The sequence below is a fragment of the Prionailurus viverrinus genome, chromosome B4 (genome assembly GCF_022837055.1).
Source record: "Prionailurus viverrinus isolate Anna chromosome B4, UM_Priviv_1.0, whole genome shotgun sequence".
Classification (NCBI taxonomy): domain Eukaryota; kingdom Metazoa; phylum Chordata; class Mammalia; order Carnivora; family Felidae; genus Prionailurus; species Prionailurus viverrinus.
Window position 1 is genome coordinate 38,912,897 of NC_062567.1, and position 20,996 is coordinate 38,933,892.

Here is a 20,996-nt window from a genome sequence, read left to right on the forward strand (position 1 = left end):
AATGGAATACTATTTGGGAATGACAAAAAATGAAATCTTGCTGTTTGCAACAACGTGGATGGAACTGGAGAGTATTATGCTAAGCGAAATAAGTCAGTCAGAGAAAGACAGATATCATATGGTTTCACATTTCATGCATATGTGGAATTTGAGAAACTCAACAGATGAACATAGGGGAAAGGAAGGAAAAATAAGATAAAAAGAGACAGGACGCCTGGGTGGCTCAGTCGGTTTAGCGTCCGACTTCAGCTCAGGTCATGATCTCGCAGCTTCTGAGTTTGAGCCCCACATTGGGCACTGTGCTGACAGCTCAGAGCCTGGAACTTGCTTAGAGTTCCGTGTCTCCCTTTCTCTCTGCCCCTCCTCCGCTTGTGCTGTCTCTCTGTCTCTCTCAAAAATAAATAAACATTAAAAGAAAACAGAGAGGGAGGCAAACCACAAGACTCTTAAATACAGAGAAAAAAACAGAGTTGATTGGGGTGGGGGTGGGGGGTGGGTTAAATGGATGACAAGCATTAAGGAGGGCACTTGTTGGGATGAGCACTGGGTGTCATATGTAAGAGATGAACCACTGGGTTCTATTTCTGAAGCCAAGACTACACTGTATGTTAACTAACCTGAAAATAAATTAATAAAAAAAGTTCTGTTTTAAATTCTTTAAAATTAAAAAAAAAAGTTTATTTTTGAGAGAGAGACAGAGGCAAGCAGGGAGGGGGCAGAGGGAGAGGGAGACACAGAATCCTAAGCAGGTTCTGTGAGCTGTCAGTACAGAGCCTGACTCATAAACTGAGAGATCATGACCTGAGCCGAAATCACACGCTTAACCGACTGAGCCACCCAGGTGCCCCTGTTTTAATTTCTAATACAGTGACTATGAATAGCTATAACCTACATAAACAAAAGTTCTTTGGGGTTCTCAATTTTTAAGGGGATAAAGTTTAAGAGGAACGTCTCTAAACCAACCCCTAAAAATACTCTACAATAAATACAATACAACGAATACAATATATTATCACACACTATAATAGTTTGTTAAGTTTTTTTTTTTTTTTTTTTTCAACGTTTATCTATCTTTGGGACAGAGAGAGACAGAGCATGAACGGGGGAAGGGCAGAGAGAGAGGGAGACACAGAATCAGAAACAGGCTCCAGGCTCTGAGCCATCAGCCCAGAGCCCGACGCGGGGCTCGAACCCACAAACCGCAAGATCGTGACCTGGCTGAAGTCGGACGCTTAACCGACTGCGCCACCCAGGCGCCCCTATAATAGTTTGTTAAAAAGAAAGACACAGAGGTATAGCTGAAAGGTCAATCTATCAATTACATTGAAATTGGATTCTGAACTGGCTTACTTTGCAGGACTCGTTTCTAACAGGGTGACCTATTAGAAACCGTTTTGGTTGGTCGGGGACCAAGCGGTTTCCTGGGATGCAGGACTTTCAAAACTAAAACTGGTTCAGCCCCATGCAAATTGGGACAATTGGTTATTTCTAGCCCTTCAATCAGCTACTTTGTCCCCCTTTCCCTTGGCCAAACGTGAGTCTCTGAAGAGCAAAACCACATCTGTGCTACGTGTAGGCCCCTGACAGGTAAGAGGATAGAGGAAGGAAGGGAAGCAAGCTACAAAAGTATAAGCAGACCATGTGCACAAAAGTAGGAAACACTCACAAGAACAATCTAACATAACTGTGGCCATCTTAGAGTAGAGGGATGTGGATAGTTTAAGAAATGTTTCTCTGTGTAGTGAAATTTCTGTAACATTATTAAACCACTTTAATAATTTCAGAATGAATGTATTTAGAGTTATAGCTGTGACCAGATGGCTCTTTCTAGGCCAGGCAAAATTAGAAGGATGAGGCCATGGATCCTGAAGATGATGCTAGACCCTGGCTCTGGGGGCATCTTTAATCCGTGTGATTAATGAAGAAGGACTTCCTGTCCTTGGATACAAACTCAGGCCAGGCACAGATCCTTTCAACCTTGGGGGGCTTCTGTCTAAGCACAGGTTGATATCCTGTAGTCTCAACACCTTCGCATCTCTGTCTCACTTATATCTTCTGAACCTACTTCTGGGTCCATTGAATTTTGTTTCTCCTTAACTGAGGAGGGGCAAAGCGCAGAAGCAGAGAGGGGTGCAATCCACAAAGTTGTGAACAGATTCGAGAGAAAGCAGAGGGAATACATGGTGTGAGTGCAGGAGTGCGGGAGTCCATTTTCAGTTTGGAGTTTTAGTTTTAAGTTTTGAAATTCCTGTTCGTGATGCCACCTGCTGTCCAGCATTGGGAAGGGCCTGTGAGGAATAGTACTGGGTTTTCCAGACCAGGGAGGTTTTCCTGCAGCCTTCATTAGACCCTAGAATTTAGAGAGGCGTTTGCTCTCTCTTGGAATCCAAACAGCCATGGGAGACCCTGGGCTGAGAGAGTGGGGGAAGTTTCCTGTCTTTAGATACCTTGCCCTGGGCTAGGACACGTTGGGCCTTTTATGCCCCACATCAGGTAAGGAGAGAGATATGGGAAAGAGGTGGAGAGCAGAGGGAGTGGAAGAGGCCTGAGTCAGTTGCGCTGGGATCCTGGGCTTCTATCCTTAATGGACACTAGAGATGTAGACAGAGATTTAGGGGATGAGAGTGACTCTATCAAGAGTTGGGTCTGTCCTGCAAGCTCCACTATCCCCAAGTCATCTCGGGTATGGAAGTTAGGACATTGATATCCATAGGTTAGGGATATTTGGGCAGAGGCTAAATCGATGCCAAAGGAGTGCCAGCCACCTCTGTTGGCCCTCCAGTCTACCTTCCTTACTCTGCCAGCTATCTGTCTATGGCATCTTGCTCCTCCCCAGCTTAAAACCTTTTAACAACTGCACCCTCTGATGCACAAGATGGAGCCCAAGCTACTTGGCCATCATGGCAGATTTTTCATTGGTAATTGGGCTCTGCTTGCCTTATTCCACGCAGTTTCCTCCTCTCATATGCATTCCAACCTCACTGGTGACCTTGCTATTTCTTAAACAACACCTTGCATTTGCACATGTGACTCTTTGGCCAATTCTGTGTTTTTCAGTCATCAGAGACCAAAAGGTAGCATAACACAGTGGCTAAAGGACTGGGCTCCTAAACCAGACTCGCCAGGTTCAAATCCAGGCACTGCCTCTTAGAAGCTTTGTGACTACAGGCAGCTTATGCACTTTCTCCTTGCCCATAAAGATCCTCACCTATAGAAGAAAGATGAAGACAGTGGTACCCACTTCCATAGGGGTGTTGTGAGGATTAAGTGAGCTAATCATTTAATTTCTTTGGAGAGTGCCCAGCCTTTGGTAAACCCTCAATAAATATCACTACTTGTTTAGAAAGGCAGAATAGCAAAATGGTTAGGTCAGTGGTTTTCAACCAAAAGCAATTTTGCTCCCCAGGGGATATTTGAAAATATCTAGAAATTTTTGGTTTTCACAGCTGCAGGGATGCTACTGGCATCTAGTGGAGAGATGCCAAGGATGCGGCTAAACATTCAATAATGTTTAGACATCACCTCCCATAACAAAAAACTATCTGGCCTGAAATGTCAACAGTGCTGAGGTTGAGAAACTCTGGCTTAGGTGGCCAGGTTATTCTGGAACCAATTTGTTTGGGTTCAAATCCTGGCTCTGCCTTTGATATGTGACCTTTGGCAAATTACTAAGGAACTCTGTGTTCTTCAGTTTTTGTGATGGTGAGCTTTATGTGTCAACTTGACCAGGCCAAGGGATGTCCAGATAGCTAGTTAAACATTATTTCTTGGTGTGTACATGAGGTGTTTCCAGAAGATATTAACATTTCAATTGGTAGACTGACTAAAGCAGATGGGCCTCCCCACTGTGGTAGGCATCATCCAATCCATTGAGGACATGAACACAACAAAAAGCAGAGGAAGGGAGGATTAGTTGGGACGCTGGTCTTCTGCCCTTGGACTGGGATATACACCATCAGCTCCCCTACTTCTCAGGCTTTCAGACTGGGACTACAATTACACCATCATCATCCCTGGATTTCTAGCTTGCAGCTGGCAGATTGTGAGGCTTCTCAGCCTCTATAATCGCTTGAGCCAATACCTTATAATTAATCTCTGGAGAATCCTGACAATACGGTTTCCTTACCTGTAAAGTAAGGATAACAATATCATAGGATTCTTGGGACGAGTAAATGAGTTGAGAGGTGAATGTCTGGCATGCAGTAATCATGCCATGGATGCCATCCATTATATTATGACTTCTCTCCTCATGTGTCCCCTCCTCTGGGAAGTCCTCTTTGACTCGGGGTTAGATTACTTTCCTGTGCTTATCAGCACATTAGCACTTATCTTCATATATGACAACCACCTGTTCGCTTGGCTATCTTTCTTCTAAGACTGTGAGCTCCTTGAGGGAGGGCTGGTTCTATAGGTTTCAATATCCACAGAACTGAGCATGATGCCTGGTACATATATCCATAGGATGAATTCATGGGATGAGGTAAAGAAGAAGAGTATGGATGAGGTATTGGAGTTTTCAAGGAAGGTGCCCAGGGAGGAAGAGAGCATGTGAGTAGAGAAAGCAGGCGTATGAATACAACATGCCTTTGAGAGGGCTTGGCTGGTCCTAACCTGGGCGGGACCTGGCTTCTACCCGCTCTGATCTTCACTAAGTAATGGGGCTTCTGGCAGTGGTGGTAGATCTGGGCCTGGTGAGTGTCCTGCATCTGTTGGGTGAAAGCAGAAGTTATTATATGGCAGGCTCAGGGGCTTCCCATAGCCTATGATTGCTGGGGAGAGTATAGCAGAGCAGAGAGCCATTAAAACACCTTCCCTGGTGTCCCCCTCTTTCTAGCCATCAGATTTGGCTACACCTGGTGGCCTCTGCACAGAGCCTTCTGGTATCTATGTTTCTTCATTTCACCCTCTTTTTCAGCAAAGAAATCTTTGGCTCTGGTATTGCTGTGCTGGCTTCGGAAGGCTGAGGAGGACCCCAAAGATTTCTTACTCTGTGAGGGATAGCTTACCACGCAGGCGTGGCTCTCCATTGCATTGTATGTCTGGACACCAACTTCCCCTCATTACTGCTGGTATTCAGGACCCTGATGCTCTGCCATCATAGAATTTGTCAATTAGCTTCCTGCCAGTAAAGATCTGATGCTATCTGAGATAATCTCCTTGCCCCTGGATATGCACTCTCTCTATTGACATGAGGTTTATTGAGTTGTATTCTGCTGCATTTGTCCTATTAAAGCCACAAGGTAAACTTATACATCTGTGAAAGTGGGGGGGGGTATTATTTGAAGATTTGGACATTCTTTTTAACAATTACCTAGGGAAAAAGTGGGTTCTCAGAAAGTACTCCGGCAGGTGGGCCTAAGAGAGGAAGGAAAGGGGGCACCTGCCTATCTCTGGACTTCACTTTCTTTAGACTTCTAGGGGGACACTGAGATGTGGGTCCCTGGTGCTGGGCACGCAGCTGGTGTCTGGGCTTAGGGCTAGCATGGAAGGGCCTATAACGCCCTTAGGTGTACAGCCATATCTTTTTGTGGCTGGACAGGTTTATACTGCCCTAAGTCACTCATCTACATCCTTTTGCCAGCTTGGCAAATACTAAGGCTATGGTGCTAGGAGGAGGGTCATTTGTGTTGAAATTCAAAGCTGAGAATATGTGTTGGTTACCTGTTGTATAATAAGTCACTCTTACATTTGGCTGTTTAAAACAGCAAATATGTATTACTTCACACAGTTTCTGAAGGTGAGAAGCAGCTTAGATGAGTGATTTTGGCTAAGTCTCTCACAAGGCTTCAATCAAGGTGTTGGCCATGGCTGCATTCATCTGAAGGCTTGACTGGGGCTGGAGGGTCTGCTTCCAAGATGGCTCCCTTACAGGACTATGGGCAGGAGGCCTCAGTTCCTTCCATGTGACCCTCTTCACAGGACCCTTCCCTGATACAGTGTAGGAGGAGAATGCACGAGGAAGGGAATGCCAAGAAGCAGGGATCATTGGGGGCCACCTTGGAGGTTGGTTGGGTATCACAGAAATAGACATATTATTTTAGTACAATAAATCAGAATATCAGTTAGTAAGATGTTATTTTTGCTAGGCATGGTTGTATTTCAGATGCATTACCCTAAAGCCAGAGTGCCTTTGGGGGCTTCTGACCCTCTCCTTCACCTTAGATCTGAAGGGCTCCTTCACTCATCCCCATCAAGTAGCAGGACCAAACAGATCAAAGTAGGACCTGCAGGAGAACAAACACAGAGGAGGTGAGGCTTTGGAAGGATAGCAAAGAGTTAAAAAAGGACCAAGAAGCTGTTGAAAAGGATAAAGGAAGAGAAGCAAGGAGAAGCCCTAAATAGAATGCTTTTTCCAACGTAAGGGAGGGTAACCATAGCACGAGTCTTAAGAATCTAGGACAATGGTCCCACACCAGCAGATTGTCTAACAGGACAAGTTCAGAGGCTGGAGATTCCAGTTCCGAAATCTCCCATACCCGATGGGCTTTGTGTGGACTTTCAAGCCTGAAATAAAGTCCTCTAGTAAAGAACTCTTTAAACATACTGCGTATGTGCTTTGCTTGTGAATAGGAAGGCAGTTCTGCTATATCCTGCACCATCCCTGCCATTCACAATGAGTTTATGGGTGAGGCTGCATTTGGACCTCAGGTAATTGACTCATATATTACTCTCTCTTCTATTTGGCTTTTGCTTTCTCCAAGACTTTAATAAACCCTTGTTCAAATGATGCACCCTTGTCCCGTCTGTGCTACTCAGTCAAAAATGAGTGGAGGGGAAAGAAAACAGGACGGTGAGTGGCAGTAGAGATTAGGGGAGCCACCTTACGGAAAGAGAGAATGCTCTGTGATCTAGCCGTTCCTTCCCACGTTGGGGTTCTCTCTCCAGTGGGGACGCTGCAGGCTAGACTTCAGTTACATTAAGGATGACAATTTCTTGACTGCTGGGTCAAGGGCAGGGAGCAAAGCTTTTCTAAAAACAGTGGCGGAAAAGAAAGGAATCCAAGGGGAGGGTGTGGGTGTGGAAGGCGAGATAGATCAGTCATAGAACACTGAGGCTGAACAGGACCAGTCCTGCGGCACAGAGAAGTGACATAATTTCCCTGAGATCATGCAGCGAGGCAGCAATAATGACTCTTCAGGCAGTGCTTTTAGCTCTGCCTTGCGGTCTGATTAGGTCAATGAGTACCCACAGCTATTGTGTGCGTGAAGGAAAGAGAAGGGTGGGTGCTGGCTTTCAGCAGACTTACAGAACACTGGATGAAAAGGCCACGTGGACAATACACACACCTCTCCCCACACACGGTACGTGGAAGAGACGAGTGTGAGACAGACTCAGGAGCGACACGCACATTTCCATGGGAGGAAAACTGTAGTTGATACTTAAGTAGACCCTCCTCCTCCTCCCGGCTCATCTGTGGGGTCAGCAGGGCTGGTGAAGCCCAAACTGGGGCCTGAATGGGGGGTTGCTGAGGCCAGGGGATATTCTGCAGGGGATCAGGGACGGCGGGGTGGGGGAAGGCTTCTCAGGCATGAGGGAAGCATGAGAAAAAAAAACTTACGAGGAAGAAAACAGGGTGCTGGCTGGTTTTGGCATCCATGTAGAAGACGAGTGAGGACCAGGAGGGCCAAGGGTAAGTGGTCGCACCTGCAGCTGGTAACTGACGGAGCTCGTGCTGGGGGTCCAGTCCCTTAAATGGTGTGGCTTCAGTGTGTGCTGTGGGGAGAGACCCCTGAGGAACTCGGGGGTGCTGCTGGAGCCTGATGGCTCTGTGTGAGCTATCGCTTCAGTGGCAGTGGCGCCGGGGCTGGGCGGCTGCCCGCCATCGGCTCCCTCTTCCCTGCAGAGAAGCCTTCTCTTGATGGGAAGGCAAGAGTGGCTGTTACTCTTGCAGGTTTAGCAGGCAGGAGCAAACGTAGCTTTCCAGTTTCCAGCACAGGGGCTCTGCAGGGCAGCACTGTCTGGGACAGCACACTTGTCCTCATGGGGATGAGGGGACCACAGGATACAGGGAGAGGTTCTCTTTCTGGAGGCCTGGGGGAGGCAACACCCCTCCATCTCCCCACCGGCCCCGGGGAAGACATTTTATCTGCCTGAGTAGCCAAGGTGAAGGCTATACTGTCTCTGAATCTCTGATCTCAGTCCCTTAACACTTGGGTATAAATATAAGACACTGTGTGACTTCACAGGCATTGGCAGGGATGCCTTATCCTTAACGGCAGAGTGCAAGGCTTTGCTTCCGGTTAAGAGAATTGCGATCATCAAGTCAAGAGGTAAGAGAGAATAGAAATAATAATAGCTAATATTCACCAGTTCTTATTCTGTTCCAGGTATTATGCTGAGTGATTTCACACGGAATTGTCACAAAATTCCCTGGACGAAGGAAATACTCGGTATTGCTTTGTATGACCACCAAATGGGTCTTATTTACTGAAGGTTAGTGGATGGATATGCTCACACAGCTGGTAAGATGTGGCAATTTGACACCAGACCCTACTCACTTGACCACTATGGAATACTCTTTCCCAATTTTGGTGCGATTTTAGGTTGATCTAGAGCCTCTGAGGCAAGTGATTTATCCGTGAACCCAATGGCTTGGCGACGCTGGTGACCCTCTGCTTGGGCACTGGCCATGGGGGACAGAAAAGAGGCTCCTAGGGATGCCCCCTCTCTCGAGGAGCCAGAACAAAAAAGTGAAGGCAGAAGGAAGTGAGACGTGGGACTGGGTGGGTGGAGGAAGGCAGGAGGCCCAGCTAGACAGTGGGCCAGGAAGTCCTTGAGAGAACAGTGGTGCCCTTGTCTTGCTGGAAGGTCAGCTCCATCTCATGCCTTTGGAATCTAAATGGCCTCTGGTGAGAGTGGGTATACAGTGTGGAGCTGTCCCAGAGCCATCCTGTTGGCTGAGATCTAGGGGAGGAGGAGGCCCTGATGGATGCAGATCCTGGCCCCTGGTCAGGCAGGGCCACTGCTTGTATGCTTGGCCTCAGAGACTTTGGCTACCTTCTTTCTTTTTTCCTTCCTTCCTTCCTTCCTTCCTTCCTTCCTTCCTTCCTCTTTTTCTTTCTTTCTTTTTCTTTCTTTCTTTCTTTCTTTCTTTCTTTCTTTCTTTCTTTCAAACCCAGGTCACAGAGCCCCTTTGATTTAGCCGCCATCCCCTCACCTGCTATCTTTTCCCTTTCTGCTATACCTACAAGGTCTCCCCATCCTCACCTGACCATAATCATGGACACAGCCCTGGGATGGCTCCAGATCAGTCCCTGGGGACCCTGATGGCATGGGTGCTGCTGTGATTGAGGGGATTAGAGCCAGGGGGAAGTGGGGGGAGATATGTCAGAGAGCTGGATGGAGGTACCGGAGGTGGTCCCCAGGTTGGGTAGGAGCAGCGAGTTCCAGAAGAGGAAGAGCCTTTGGAAGAGCAGGGAGAGGCAGGAGGGGAGGGGCAGGTCATGGTCAGGGTCAGCCATATCAGCAACTGCTGGCCTCTTACTGGCCTTTGGGTACTGAAGTCTAGACCAGATGTAGTTTTTGCTTCTTAGGGGATAACATTTGGGTTGGGGAAAGGAGTCAATATGGCCAAGCCTCTGCTGTCTCTTGGGCTCCCAGGATTTGCAGTGCCTTTTAAGGGTTCCCTTCTGCTAGTAAGGGGTCCAACCCTGTTATAGAATGGAGCTCCTGGCTGCGATGGCCTTTGTGCTTTAAGAGTTGAGGAACTTCCTGCTTTTTTCCTGAGCTTTCTTTTCAACATGCGGGTCTGGGCATGTGGAGTGGGGGGTCACATGGGAGACAGTGGCTGAAGGGAGGGGGCAGTGGGGAGGAGCGTCTGGCTAGACTTTGCTGCTCCTGCCTACTCTCTGGTCCCCTACCAGAACGTGGAGCCCGAGGCCTCGGGCAACACGTGGCTCTCTGCTTCAGAAGACACACACCTGCTCTTGGCGTATACGCTGTTGCTTACTTTCTTCTGAGATGAGGATCTGTATTGATATAAGGGATCAAGACTAAAGGACCATCTGAATTTCAGGCCAGAGGTTGTTTGTGACCATATGGTGCTATCTGGGCCTGAGGAAGAGGGAACGGGGTAGGGGCCCTGCATGGGGCTGGCTCAGAGGGATGCAGTTATTCCCTCTCACATGGAAATAAACATTTTGGATCCCTGATCACCTCCCTGGGGGTGAAGATTCTGGTCAAAAAAGTCAAAGTTGGTCCCCTGGATTCACAGCTTTGTGTGCTCCAAGACAGGCAGGTGGTGGGACTTTCCTTGAGGGCTATTTCCCTCTGGCCTGGTTTTTCTTCTTTCACAGGTTGGTGTCCCTCCTAACCATCTCTTCCATCTGAAGACAGAGGGAGCAGCCTGATCTGAATGAAGGGTTGGGGTTTTGTCAGGGTGAGTATGTGGGTTCAAAATTGATGGGGGTGGGGGTGTGGTGTGTATGTGCGTGCGTGTGTGCGTGCGTGTGTGTGTGGTGGGGAATGGAATATTCGAGAATGTGGCAGAAGAGGGAAGATTAAACTTGGTGCTTCTTCAGCTCCCACTGCACTGAGTGGCGCCCCCTGCTTCCCACAGGGGAAACAGCAGCCCCAGCTTCCCAGTCTCAGGTACCTGCTTTCACCCACCCCCTTTCCCACCCACCCCCTTGGTGATGTTTCTGAAGCTGCTCAGTCATCCTCTGACTGCTTGTGCTCTTTTGCGGATCTCCAGGCTTCTTGTTGGACTCTGGCTCCTGAAGGGGTGAGGTCAAGTGAAGGATTTGAACTTGCAGTGTGGATGGCTGGATATTCATGTCACACGGGTTTTGAGGAGTTCAGCTTGGACCTGTCAGTTGCCATGGAGGACTCCAAGCTACTGGGTCAGGCCCTCTGGCAAGACTGCAGCGAGGGGTGCTGGTCCAGCATGCAGAGCACAGGGGACTGTCCTGTGGGGAGAGGCTTGGACATGCACTGTAAACTCAGAGTGACCAGGACGTTGCATTGCCCTGGTGACTTAGGCAATGGGTGTCTACACATGGAACATCTTCCTTTGCCTTCGCTGTTCCTTGGAAAGGGACAAGGTAGGATCCAGCAGTCCTCAGAGCTTCTGCTGGTTGGCTTTGCCCAGAGGAGGGCTTTCTACATCCTACTCTACTGGGGACATTTGCAGAGAGGCTGGCAGGGAATAAGTTATCCATTTCCACTCAGTTCTTTCCCAAACTCATTCCAGAGTGTATAGTAGGATCAGTGTTTCAAAACTAGTGACTGTCTTGAATGTGTAGGGGCTTAGCCATTGCAGGAAGAAGGGGCAGCGGTGATCATCTAATGAGCCAGGGACTTTCCAACAAGCCCTGCCTCCCACACAGTCAGGCTCTGTCCCCAAGCCATACAGCCCTCTGGCCCCATGGGACTTTTATTCTGAAAGGACCAAGGCCCCTGGCAGTTTGGGTGTGTGTGGGGGGGTATCCAGAGGCTGGAGCTGGCCATGACCCTGAACAGGCCCTGCCCTCTGGGCTGTTTTCCCGGTAGTGATTCCAGGACCCTAAAGGAGGGGACTTACTGTCCTCACTTCTCCCCCTTATCCTCTGTCCCGGCCTTGCTGGCCTTCAAGCAAAGGGTCCCGATAGCCAGGCGTGTTGGTCTTCTCCCTACTGTTGCCTTCACGCCCCTGTGTCCTCATCTTTCTAGCCCTTAGCCTTATCTCTTCCATCGGTTTCTAGCCTTCTTGCTGCCTGTCCTTCCCAAAGCAGACATGGAGGCCAGGTCACTATTCTGAAGCTTTGTAGCCTCCCCCAGCACTGAACAAGGGTCTTATTCTGTCCCATCCCTCTTCCCCAAAGTGTAGGATGGAAATAGAAGATAGCTAGGATTCATTCAGACATTGGTATGTGTGGTCTGTTGAACTCTGTGTGGGTGAGGCTGTGCCTTGGGATGGGTTCTGTTGAGCACATGAGGCTTTCTTGAGAATAAGGACAAGGAAACAGACAACAACAACAACAACAACAACAACTCTACCAGTAGCTCCTGTTTACATTCTTGAACCCAACTCAGTTTTCCAGAAGTTTCACCAGGAAGAGTTCTTACTAGTCCTCAAATGCTCAAAGCTTAGTTCTTTCTTAGATGGAAAAGAAGAAACCAAATGAAATGAAGAGAGTTGAGATCCACTGTTCTCAAGGGGTCTTTCCCCTTTGCCTGTTTCTTTCATCCAGGAGGCCAGACCTTGAACCAGATGTGAGGCAGTGGAGTGTGACAAAAGACTTTGGCCTGGGGGCTACAAGTTATAGATTAACATGGGGAGGAGGGAGGAGGGACCTGGAGGGAGAGTAAGTGGCCCAAAAAAAGGGACTGCTGACCTGGAACAATCTGGCTTGAAGGGGTACAAGGCCTCCTCCCCAGGAGGAGCCTGGGGACCGGTGTGGTCTGGAGGGCCCCTCAGCTCCTCTCTGGCTATTTGACCTTCCTGAAGACCTGCTCGCACACTGCATCCCTTGCAGTCAGTTCCTGGGGACACAGTAGGAATAATGAGGAGAGAGAAAGAAGGTTCTTGCCAGCCAGAGTTCCTTTCTTGAGGTCCTGGAGCCCCATTTAATCCTTCAGGATACAGCAGTCGGAGTGCTTGATGTATGGGGAATTGTATCATTGTCCCAAACCTTCAACTGTTCACCCCAGAGGAAGGAAGGAAGCTGGGTCACAGAATGTGAAACGGCTAAGTCTCCATCTCTCCAGTCATGATTTATGGACATTCATCTGATTTGTAGCCAGGGGCCCAACTGGCCCCTCTATTTCCTCCTCTCTCTCCTCTTCCCAGTGCTTTTGTTTTCCTTTCTTGCTTGCCTTCCTTGGAGGGGGGCAGAGAGTGGAGTAGGAGACTGCTTTGATTTGGGCAAGGGGATGTGTCTTAGCCCAAATAGGGAGATGAAACCCCTCTCCCAGCCCTCACCGAGCTTACCAGATACAGCTTCTCTCCCTCCAGCCAGTGTCTCCAGCCTCGGTTGGGGACCTCCCCTTTCTGCACACATACTAGCTGCTCCTCCTCCCAGGTTACTATGGTCTATAGGGAAAGCAAGAATAAGGGAAGATTTGGAGGCAGAACACCCCAAATGCATCCAACTCACTCTGGGCTGCCCCGCTTCACACTGCAGCAGATACTGTCTTGCTCCAGCCTCTTCATTCTGAGTGAGAGGGTGGTTTTGATTCAACATGACCCCCCCACCCCCACTGCCAACTCCTACAGGCTACCGAGGCCATAGTTTGTCTATGGTGACTACTAGGGTAGGGCAGGGATGGAGCAGGATAAACCAGGGGTAAAATTGGGTGGTGGGTGATGAAGAACAAAGACTTGGTCCTTGGGATACTTCCAGCTGGCCTGGAAGGTCATTTGGGAAAGAAGAGAGATTGGTTGGGAGTCCCACCAGGGAATCTCTCCTCTTTCTCAGTTTCAAGGACAGCTGAAGTGTCCCTGAGAGTAAAGAATCACCCCCCCTCCCCCATCGGAGTGGGGCGGGCCTGGTATTCCAATCAGCATTTCTTAAACCCTCCTATAGAATAGGCCTTGCTAACCAAGGTGCTGAGAATCTTGATCAGATAGAGCAGGAAACAGGTGTCTATGATGCCAGGCAAGCGCTGGGGAAGAGCTGAGTCTTCAAGGAAGCGAGGGGTTAGTTAGATTGGAGATACTGGGACATTTCCAGCAAGGAAAGGAACAGATAGAGGTAAGAGAGAAGGTCAAGTAGTTGTAAGAGGCTCTAAACTAGGGTGTTTGTGGAAAAGACCCTTGTATTCCATGGACCTCATCTGGAACATAATGGATTGTCACTGAAAGGGTTTAATTCATGGTCACTTTTACATTTTAGATGAATCCTTGTGGCTATAGCATGCAGAGTAGATTAGAGGAGGATTAAGCCTGGGGGCCAATTTCGGGCACCAGGCGAGAAGAGAGGGCTTAAATAAAGGTAGTAATCGCAAGAAAGGCTAGGAAGGATCAGTGATGTTCAGTGAAGTAAAATGGGCCATGAACGTAAGTCACATATGTAACTGCAAGATTTCTAGAAGCCACATTAGAAAAGGAAGAAGAAACAGGTGAAACTAATTTTAATGACATATTTTATTTAACCTAGAATATCCCAAGCACTAAAATTTCAGCACGTGATTAAAATAAAAATTACTGAGATGTTTTACATTTTTTTTGTACTGTCTTAAAAAACTCACTATGTATTTATACTTATAACACACCTCGGTTTGGACTAGTTACATCTCAAGTGTTCAATAACTGTATATGGCTAGTAGCAACTATATCAGACAGTGTAGATGTTATGGATTTCTTGACCAACTAGATGTGGGGTGTGTGTGTGTGTGTGCATGTGTTGGGGTGCAGGGGTAAGGGAACAGAACATGTTGATTGTGATTCCCAAGTCTCTGGTCTGCCTGGTTATCACCATTAACAAAGGCAGTAAATATAAAAGCAGAAATAGGTTTGGGTAGGAAGATAATGAATTTGGATTTGAGCTTGGCGCGTGCAGATGGAAACATTGTCCGACAGACGAAAGCTTCACCCTGAAGTTCGGGAGACAGATCTGGCTGGAGAATACAAGTTAAGGACAGTTTACAGATGGTAGCAGAATGCATGGGTATAGATGATTTAGCTGATGGCTGTGTACAGACAAGAGAGACAAATTCAAGAACAAAACACTGGGGGGGAACCCCAGATAAAGGGGTTAATAGGGGAACTAGGGTCTGCAAAAAAGACCAAAAAGACGGCATGAGAAACAGAAAGAAATAGAAGAGAGTGGAGTCAGAGAGGCTAAAGGAAAGGAGACTCTGCATTGACCTACTGTGTCACAGGCTAGAGGGTGAGCAAATATTTCTTCTTTGGACTGAAGGTGACCTGCTCTTTTTGTCCTTTAGCTGGTGATAAGAGGGGGCAGGAGGGAGTGGTTTGGGGGAAGCACCCGGAGACTGTTACCTTGGGGATTCTGCAGCCTGCTGTGGTGGTCACTTTCTCTGGCTGGGAGAGGTCCCTTAGTTTTGCCTCAGTCTGTTAAGAGGCACCTATCTGCTCTCCCATATGCCCTCCCCCAACCCCCCGGGAAAAGTACCTGGCATTTTCGTCCATCCACGATCCTTAGATCTTCTTCAAACTCAACTCCCACATCGAATTCCAGAATGTAGTTGCGGAAGGTGCTGAGGGTCTTGACTATCACGTGGTTGCCCTGATGGTCAATCTCCTTGTCTGGCTTGAGCAGCAGCGCTATCTTCCGCAAGGCCATGCCGATGTCTGTGGGGGGCTAGCTCTTAGCAGGGGTCCCACCAGCCAGCCAGGAACTTCCCTCCTGCAGCAGTACCTTGGGGCTGTGAGCTTCCCTTTAGCTGGGTGTAAGACTAGAGATTGACTCTCCTACCAGTGCTCCTGGCTAGAAACGGATCCCAGCTCACCTGCCCCCACCTGAGCCTTTCCACAGCTTCTAACCCCAGCACTCCTCCTTCTCAGTGGGATAGAGAGGAAGGAAGGGAAAGGGAAAAAGGGGAGTGAATGGGGCCTGGGGGAGGGGTGAGGCCATTACTTAGGGCTTGCAGGTAATGTTCCAAGTTCTTCTGCGAGACAAAGCGGTAGTAGCCGGTGAGGTTGGGAGGCATTGTCTGGGCTGGCCAAGATGGAGATGGAAATTTCAGGAGAATACAGCAGACAGGATGAGGAGGGAGCAGATGTTGTCTGGCAGGTGAGGTTGAGAGACTCCAGGCCAGCCTCTATACACACACACAATCACACACACACACACACACACACACACACACACACAAACACACACAAACACACACACACACACACACAGAACACTCTCGATCACAGAGGCTGCGTAAAGGTCTGTGCTTACCGGGGCTTTTATAGGGCTGGGCCCTGGTGCAATAAGAGCTCCTACCAGACTTTCCCCCCTCCCCCCATGATGAGTTTGGGACTGGTGCCTGCAGCCTGAGGGAGGGGTAAGAACTTGGCAGCTTTGTGCCTGACCTCGGCTTTTCCTGAGGAAGGAACCTGAGGTAGTATCTGGGGCTGTCTGTCATCCAAGACTTGACCCTTTTCGAAGGTCAGTTTTGGCTTCCAGCCCATTTCTGGCAGGTTTGGGAACTGTTCCAGAGCTCTGAGGGGGGAGTCTCCCCTGGGAGAGGTCCGGTCCTGCTGTGTGGTGGGGGCGGGGGGAGCTTCCAGACTCATCCAGGGACGAGTTCTAACAATATCCTGAGATCCTGGGATTGAGTCAGGGATCCCGAAAGGTATGAGGGGGAAGAGGTGGGGAAAGAAGGGGTGACAGTCAGCTGGCCAGGAGCCACCGTGAAGAGAATTCTCCAGTGCTGCCTCCCACAACTCCCTCAGACAGCTTCACCGAGTTGGGGCCCCAACTCTGGATTCCAAACTCTTTGTCCAATAGTGCTCTTCCCAAGCACAGAGAGGGTTGTCAGCGCGAAGTATTGGGTTCAAAGTCCAGAGCAGAAAGTGAGGGAGGAGTTTGGTTAGCTATTTTGGAGAATTTTCTACTCTTTGGCTTGGGACCCAGGGGTTTCCCTCTCCCTCTGAAGTCACTGATGGAACCATCATCCCCCAGTTCCCAGCCTTTGGACAGCCCATGCTTACCAGATGTATTCCCGTGGCTGGGGCTGCCTAAATTATTGTGTACCTCGCCTCCACCCCCTACCCCCTTCTCTCTCTCTCTCTCTCTCTCTCTCTCTCTCTCAGACCTACCAACTTCCTTGGCTTCAGAATCAGCTGGATTGGTTCATCATGGTTTAAGGTGGGAAAAGCAGGGAGAGGGAGGCAGAGAGCCTAGGCAATGGAAAAAAATCCCACCTGCTAGTGACTTGTTTCCACAGGTGTGTGTGTGTTGGGGGGTACACAAACAGCACACTCTTCCTCCAGTCCCGGAACTCTTTCCACCTCCCTGCTGACCATCCCATGGTTTCCTCAGATACTGGGGCCAGAAACTGAAATGCTACAATCTCTCCGGTTTAGTCTGGGTTTTGCTTCACGGGCTCCCGGGAGGCACGCAGCAGGAACCTGCTGTTGGAAAGGGCTGTGAAAAGAGGTTAATGCAGAGCTGCTGCTGCTGGTGGTGGTGGTGGTGGTGGTGGGGTGACGTGAATAGTGCCCCTCCTCGCTTCGCTCAGGTCTTCGTTGACGTCTCCCCTTCCCTCCCCCGGGCATCTAGCTTCTCGATTCTCCCAATGTCCCTCTTATTTCCCACCCCCTCTACGGCTTTCCAGCTTCCTCCCCAGCCCCCGCAGTTCCCTTGCGCCCGCAAATTGCAGTCTAGGGAAAAAACCCTAACACATTCTCCCGCCCCTGCTCCCCAGTCCCATTGGCTCCCTCCCCCGCCCTGCAGCACCTGGGCCCCCCCCGCCACCCGATTGGCCAGCGACCCCATCAATCCTCGCCTGGCTGTGCTGACGTCATCCTGCAGTAGCGGGGATGGGTTGGGAATGAGGGAGAGAGTGAGGACGCCCGGCTCCAGAGCAAACGAGAAGCCTCTGCAAGTCCCCCACCTCAGCCACCCGGGTTGAGGTCTGCCCAGGTCTGCTGTATGGACCAGTGTGGGCGGCAGGCTCCTTTCTGCCTGTGCCCTGCTGCCCCCTAGCTTCCCCCCCACTGCTTGGAGAGCCCCTGCCTCCCTTCCCCAAGGTGGAATCAGCCGGCTAGAGGCTCTCGGGGGAGAGCGATCGCCTGGCCCTGCCCTGCCCTGCCCTGCCCACACCACACCATGACCCTCCTGCTGTTGCCCCTCTTGCTGGCCTCCCTGCTCCCCTCCAGCTCCTGTAACAAAGGTGAGTGAGGTGGGGGAGGGGGCCACTGAAAGAGGGGTATGGGGAGAGCCATGTGGGGGTAGGGGTGGGCAGGGGCTGTTGAAGCTCTCGGGCAAATGACAGGTGTGGGTTCTTGCCACCATCCCCCTTCCCACCCGTTTTCTCGGAGCTGCCCCCTTCTCGGCCTCACATCCCCTTCCCCACACCATCCTCTCTGGTCTGTTTCTACCCATGTGCTTCTCTTGCTCCCGTTTAGTCCTCATTTCTATCCTGGGCTCTCTGCATCCTCCCCCCCCCCCCCCCCCCCCTTCAATTTCACCTCCGGGAGCTATCTCAGGTCTCAGAAGGCCTTGCCCCTGGAGGGTAATGTACATCTCTGGGGGGTTCTCCGTTGTCACTGGGGTGTGCCCGCACTAAGGGTGTGTGGTAGATCCATCTGGTTCATTTCCATCCCATCCTGGATGGAAACAGTTGCTTGCAGCAGCTCAGCAATTCGGAGCACGTATGTTTTGGCGTGTTCCTCTGCGTCCATACCCGGCATACAGCTGGGCTGAGGGTTACCAGAGCTGCCCTCTCTGGCAGACAGCAGATAAATTCAGCTGGGTGAGGCCATCAGAGGGACGAGGGACGAGGGACGAGGGACGAGGGACGAGGGGCGAGGGGTGAGGGGCTAAGGCTCAGGTAGGTGGAGGAAAGCAGGCAAGGGCAAAAGTGGGTGTGTAGGGGGTGCCAGCTGAGCGGTGAGAGGAAAAAGCTGAGGACGACAGACATGAGGTGTGGGAGGGGGGTAAGAAGGAGATGGATGGAAGAGGGTAAAGGTGGAGGCAAAAAAAGAGAGAGGATTGAAAGGGACAGAAGAGGGGGAAGGGGAAGTCGAGGAAGGAAGGGCAGGGAGCCAGCAGCGAGTGAAGGAAAAGAACACAAGGAGAGTCTGTGGCCAAGAGGAGAGGAGCAGGGAGACTGGGGGTGAGCTGTGGAGAAGGCACCCAGCCCTGGCCCTGCGGCACCACAACCCTTGCATCTTCAGGCTGTGGCTCCTCGCCTCAGTGTCTGACCTCAACCCAGCTTCTTAGCCTCCTGCCACTTCCTGTGCTGCCTTTTTGAGCACCATCTTGTGGCTTCCTCCTCTGCCATTCGAGAAGGGGGTTCTGGTGGTCATCTGCTAGAAAGGGGCAGGCATTCCGATACCAGAAGCCTTTTTTTTTTTTTTTTTTTTGTGGTGTAGTTGGAGGAAAGACTGGAAGACAGGATTTTTTGCTCACCATGACATCCTGGGGAAGTTTCCTTTTGGTGACTCAGTTTCCCTCTGATGATATGTCTTCTTCCACCCATGTTCCATTGATGGGCCATCATGAATGTGCTTTGGGAGTCTGGGGGCTGGCATGGTGGGATTACATGGAGCAAACGGTGGCAGCTGAGGTGGAGGTGATGTAGAAGGGAAGGGAGCATACTGTGCCTTCCCCAAGGCCCCTCACCGGGCTAGGGGGAGATCGGTCCCGGGGAGGAGACACAAGTGAGCTGAGTCTGGCAAGAGGTAGGGAAATCTAGAGGCTGAGTGAGTCCTGTATCCTTCCTGGCTTGGCTGGTGGTTGAAGGGAAGAAAGGGGTAAGCAAGAAGGAGGACTAACTCATGAGTCTGAATAAGAAGTGGGGGTCAGGGAGTGTGGGGTTTGCTGGCCTTGTGGGGGACGTAGCAATGTGCTGGCTGCGATTGTGCTCTCTTGGGTGTAGGGATGAGAGGCAGGCAGGAGATTTGTCGTGTTTCTAGGCCAGCTCAATAATCCCTTAGGATGTCGGCTGTGCTGGGTCCGGTCATTTGGCATTGATTCCTCACCTCCATCCCTGCCCCTTTCTGTCCCCCTCCTTCTGTCCTATATATTTTCTCTTCTCTTAGGTTGGATGGATTTAGGCTGGGGCTTGGCTTGGAGAAGGGCAGAGTGAGGGGATCAGGACTGAAATGGGGGTGGGGGTGGGGGTGGTGGTGGAGAAGATAAACACGCAGGATCTCAGGAAACGTCTAGATCTTTTTTCTCTAATCTCAACTCTGCCCTTTCCCAGGGCCTTCTGATGGCCCACCACTGCTCTCCGAATCTCCAGTCTCCACTCACTAGCACTTGAAATCCCTCAAGAAAATTCTTTACCCCCTGACCATGTTTCCCAGGGGAGATAGTGGTTCTCCTCCTCCTCCTCCTCCTCCCCCAGGGTAGGCTGTTGCCATGGAAATGGTCTATCCTGCCATGGGCAGAAGGCTGTGACATCCCACAGACCCTCTGACTCCTTTAATGCTGATTTCTTGACCTCAGCCCTTCCTCCTGCACGTGCTTCTGCAGAGGGTGGAAAGGGGGATAATAGTGGAGTGTAAGTGGGTCGGGGTTGTGCAGGAGTGGAGGGCCAGCTCACAGGTGCGTCCTCTCCTCTCCCTGGGCGGGGGTCAGCCAACAAGCACAAGCCATGGATCGAGGCAGAATACCAGGGCATCGTCATGGAGAATGACAACACGGTCCTGCTGAACCCACCACTCTTTGCCCTGGACAAGGATGCTCCCCTGCGCTATGCAGGTAATTGGGGTTGGGGGATGCCAAGGTGGGTGGGACGGAGAAAAGTGGTTGGGCCGGCAGAGGGCAAGGTGGGGAGAGGGGAGGTCCTGGGAGAGGAGAGCAGAGGAAGTGGGGAAGAGGCCTCGGCAAAGTGGTAGAAGTAGGCTTAAGGATGGTGGCTGAGTACAGGGAGCCAGAGAGAAGGACGCAGGCAGGCAGAGGTTAACTGCATCACGATTTGGTCAGATCTCAGACCCAGTAGCTCTGAGAGGCTGCAGCTTGGGGACGCTGGTGTTGGAGCTATATGTCTGATAATTAACACTGTCACACGTACAAGAGAAGGGACGGGGGTTTGGGAGGAGAGGCGAAGTGGAACGGAGGCGGGGAGGCTGGGCAGAAGGTGCTGGAAGTGGTGAAGGAGAAGGAGCCTCATCCCTCCTTCCCCCCCTGGGTCAGGTGAGATCTGTGGCTTCCGGCTCCATGGGTCTGGGGTGCCCTTTGAGGCCGTGATTCTGGACAAAGCAACTGGAGAAGGGCTGATCCGGGCCAAGGAGCCAGTGGACTGTGAGACCCAGAAGGAGCACACCTTCACCATCCAGGCCTACGACTGTGGCGAGGGCCCCGACGGGGCCAACACCAAGAAGTCCCACAAGTGAGGAGACCCTTGTCCCCTGCTTCCGGCTGCTGAGCCCTCCCTGCTCCTCCCAA

The 20,996-nt window shown here is 50.6% G+C and overlaps 2 protein-coding genes across 6 annotated transcripts in view; one reads left to right on the forward strand and one right to left on the reverse strand.

Annotated features, from left to right (window-relative positions):
- The window catches only part of CLSTN3 (calsyntenin 3), a 55,434-nt gene that overhangs the window by 10,702 nt on the left and 23,736 nt on the right, over nucleotides 1-20,996 (forward strand). The window contains exons 1-5 of one of the 3 annotated variants that reach the window (XM_047868363.1): nucleotides 2,399-2,493; nucleotides 8,328-8,433; nucleotides 10,296-10,378; nucleotides 20,187-20,309; nucleotides 20,745-20,940. In XM_047868363.1, coding sequence (XP_047724319.1) covers nucleotides 20,234-20,309; nucleotides 20,745-20,940 — 272 coding nt within the window. In that variant the 5' untranslated portion in view covers nucleotides 2,399-2,493; nucleotides 8,328-8,433; nucleotides 10,296-10,378; nucleotides 20,187-20,233. Of the gene's footprint in view, nucleotides 1-2,398; nucleotides 2,494-8,327; nucleotides 8,434-10,295; nucleotides 10,379-17,452; nucleotides 17,773-20,186; nucleotides 20,310-20,744; nucleotides 20,941-20,996 lie in introns of those variants that run through there. The other 2 variants (XM_047868362.1, XM_047868360.1) reach the window with 2 other exon arrangements.
- RBP5 (retinol binding protein 5) lies at nucleotides 7,619-15,798 on the reverse strand. Of its 3 annotated transcripts, none has more exons than XR_007154214.1 (5): nucleotides 15,522-15,798; nucleotides 15,057-15,235; nucleotides 12,911-13,012; nucleotides 12,315-12,462; nucleotides 7,619-7,713 (listed from the first exon to the last, which is right to left on the reverse strand). XR_007154214.1 is itself a non-coding variant. In XM_047868364.1 (4 exons), the coding sequence occupies exons 1-4, from the start codon at nucleotides 15,592-15,594 to the stop codon at nucleotides 12,409-12,411; spliced, it is 408 nt and encodes a 135-aa protein (XP_047724320.1). In that variant the 5' UTR covers nucleotides 15,595-15,798; the 3' UTR covers nucleotides 11,393-12,408. The 3 variants fall into 3 exon arrangements, 1 of the variants encoding a protein (XP_047724320.1); XR_007154213.1 differs by lacking the exon at nucleotides 7,619-7,713 and adding an exon at nucleotides 11,393-12,232; XM_047868364.1 differs by lacking the exon at nucleotides 7,619-7,713 and having other exon boundaries at nucleotides 11,393-12,462.

Coding starts and splice junctions, on each gene's coding strand:
- RBP5 (XM_047868364.1), bottom strand. CDS start 15,594: ATGCCTCCCAACCTCACCGGCTACTACCGCTTTGTCTCGCAGAAGAAC. Junction 13,013..15,056: donor TGGATGGACGAAAATGCCAG/GTACTTTTCCCG, acceptor CTTTCCCTATAG/ACCATAGTAACCTGGGAGGA. Junction 12,463..12,910: donor AGGGAGAGAAGCTGTATCTG/GTAAGCTCGGTG, acceptor CTGTGTCCCCAG/GAACTGACTGCAAGGGATGC.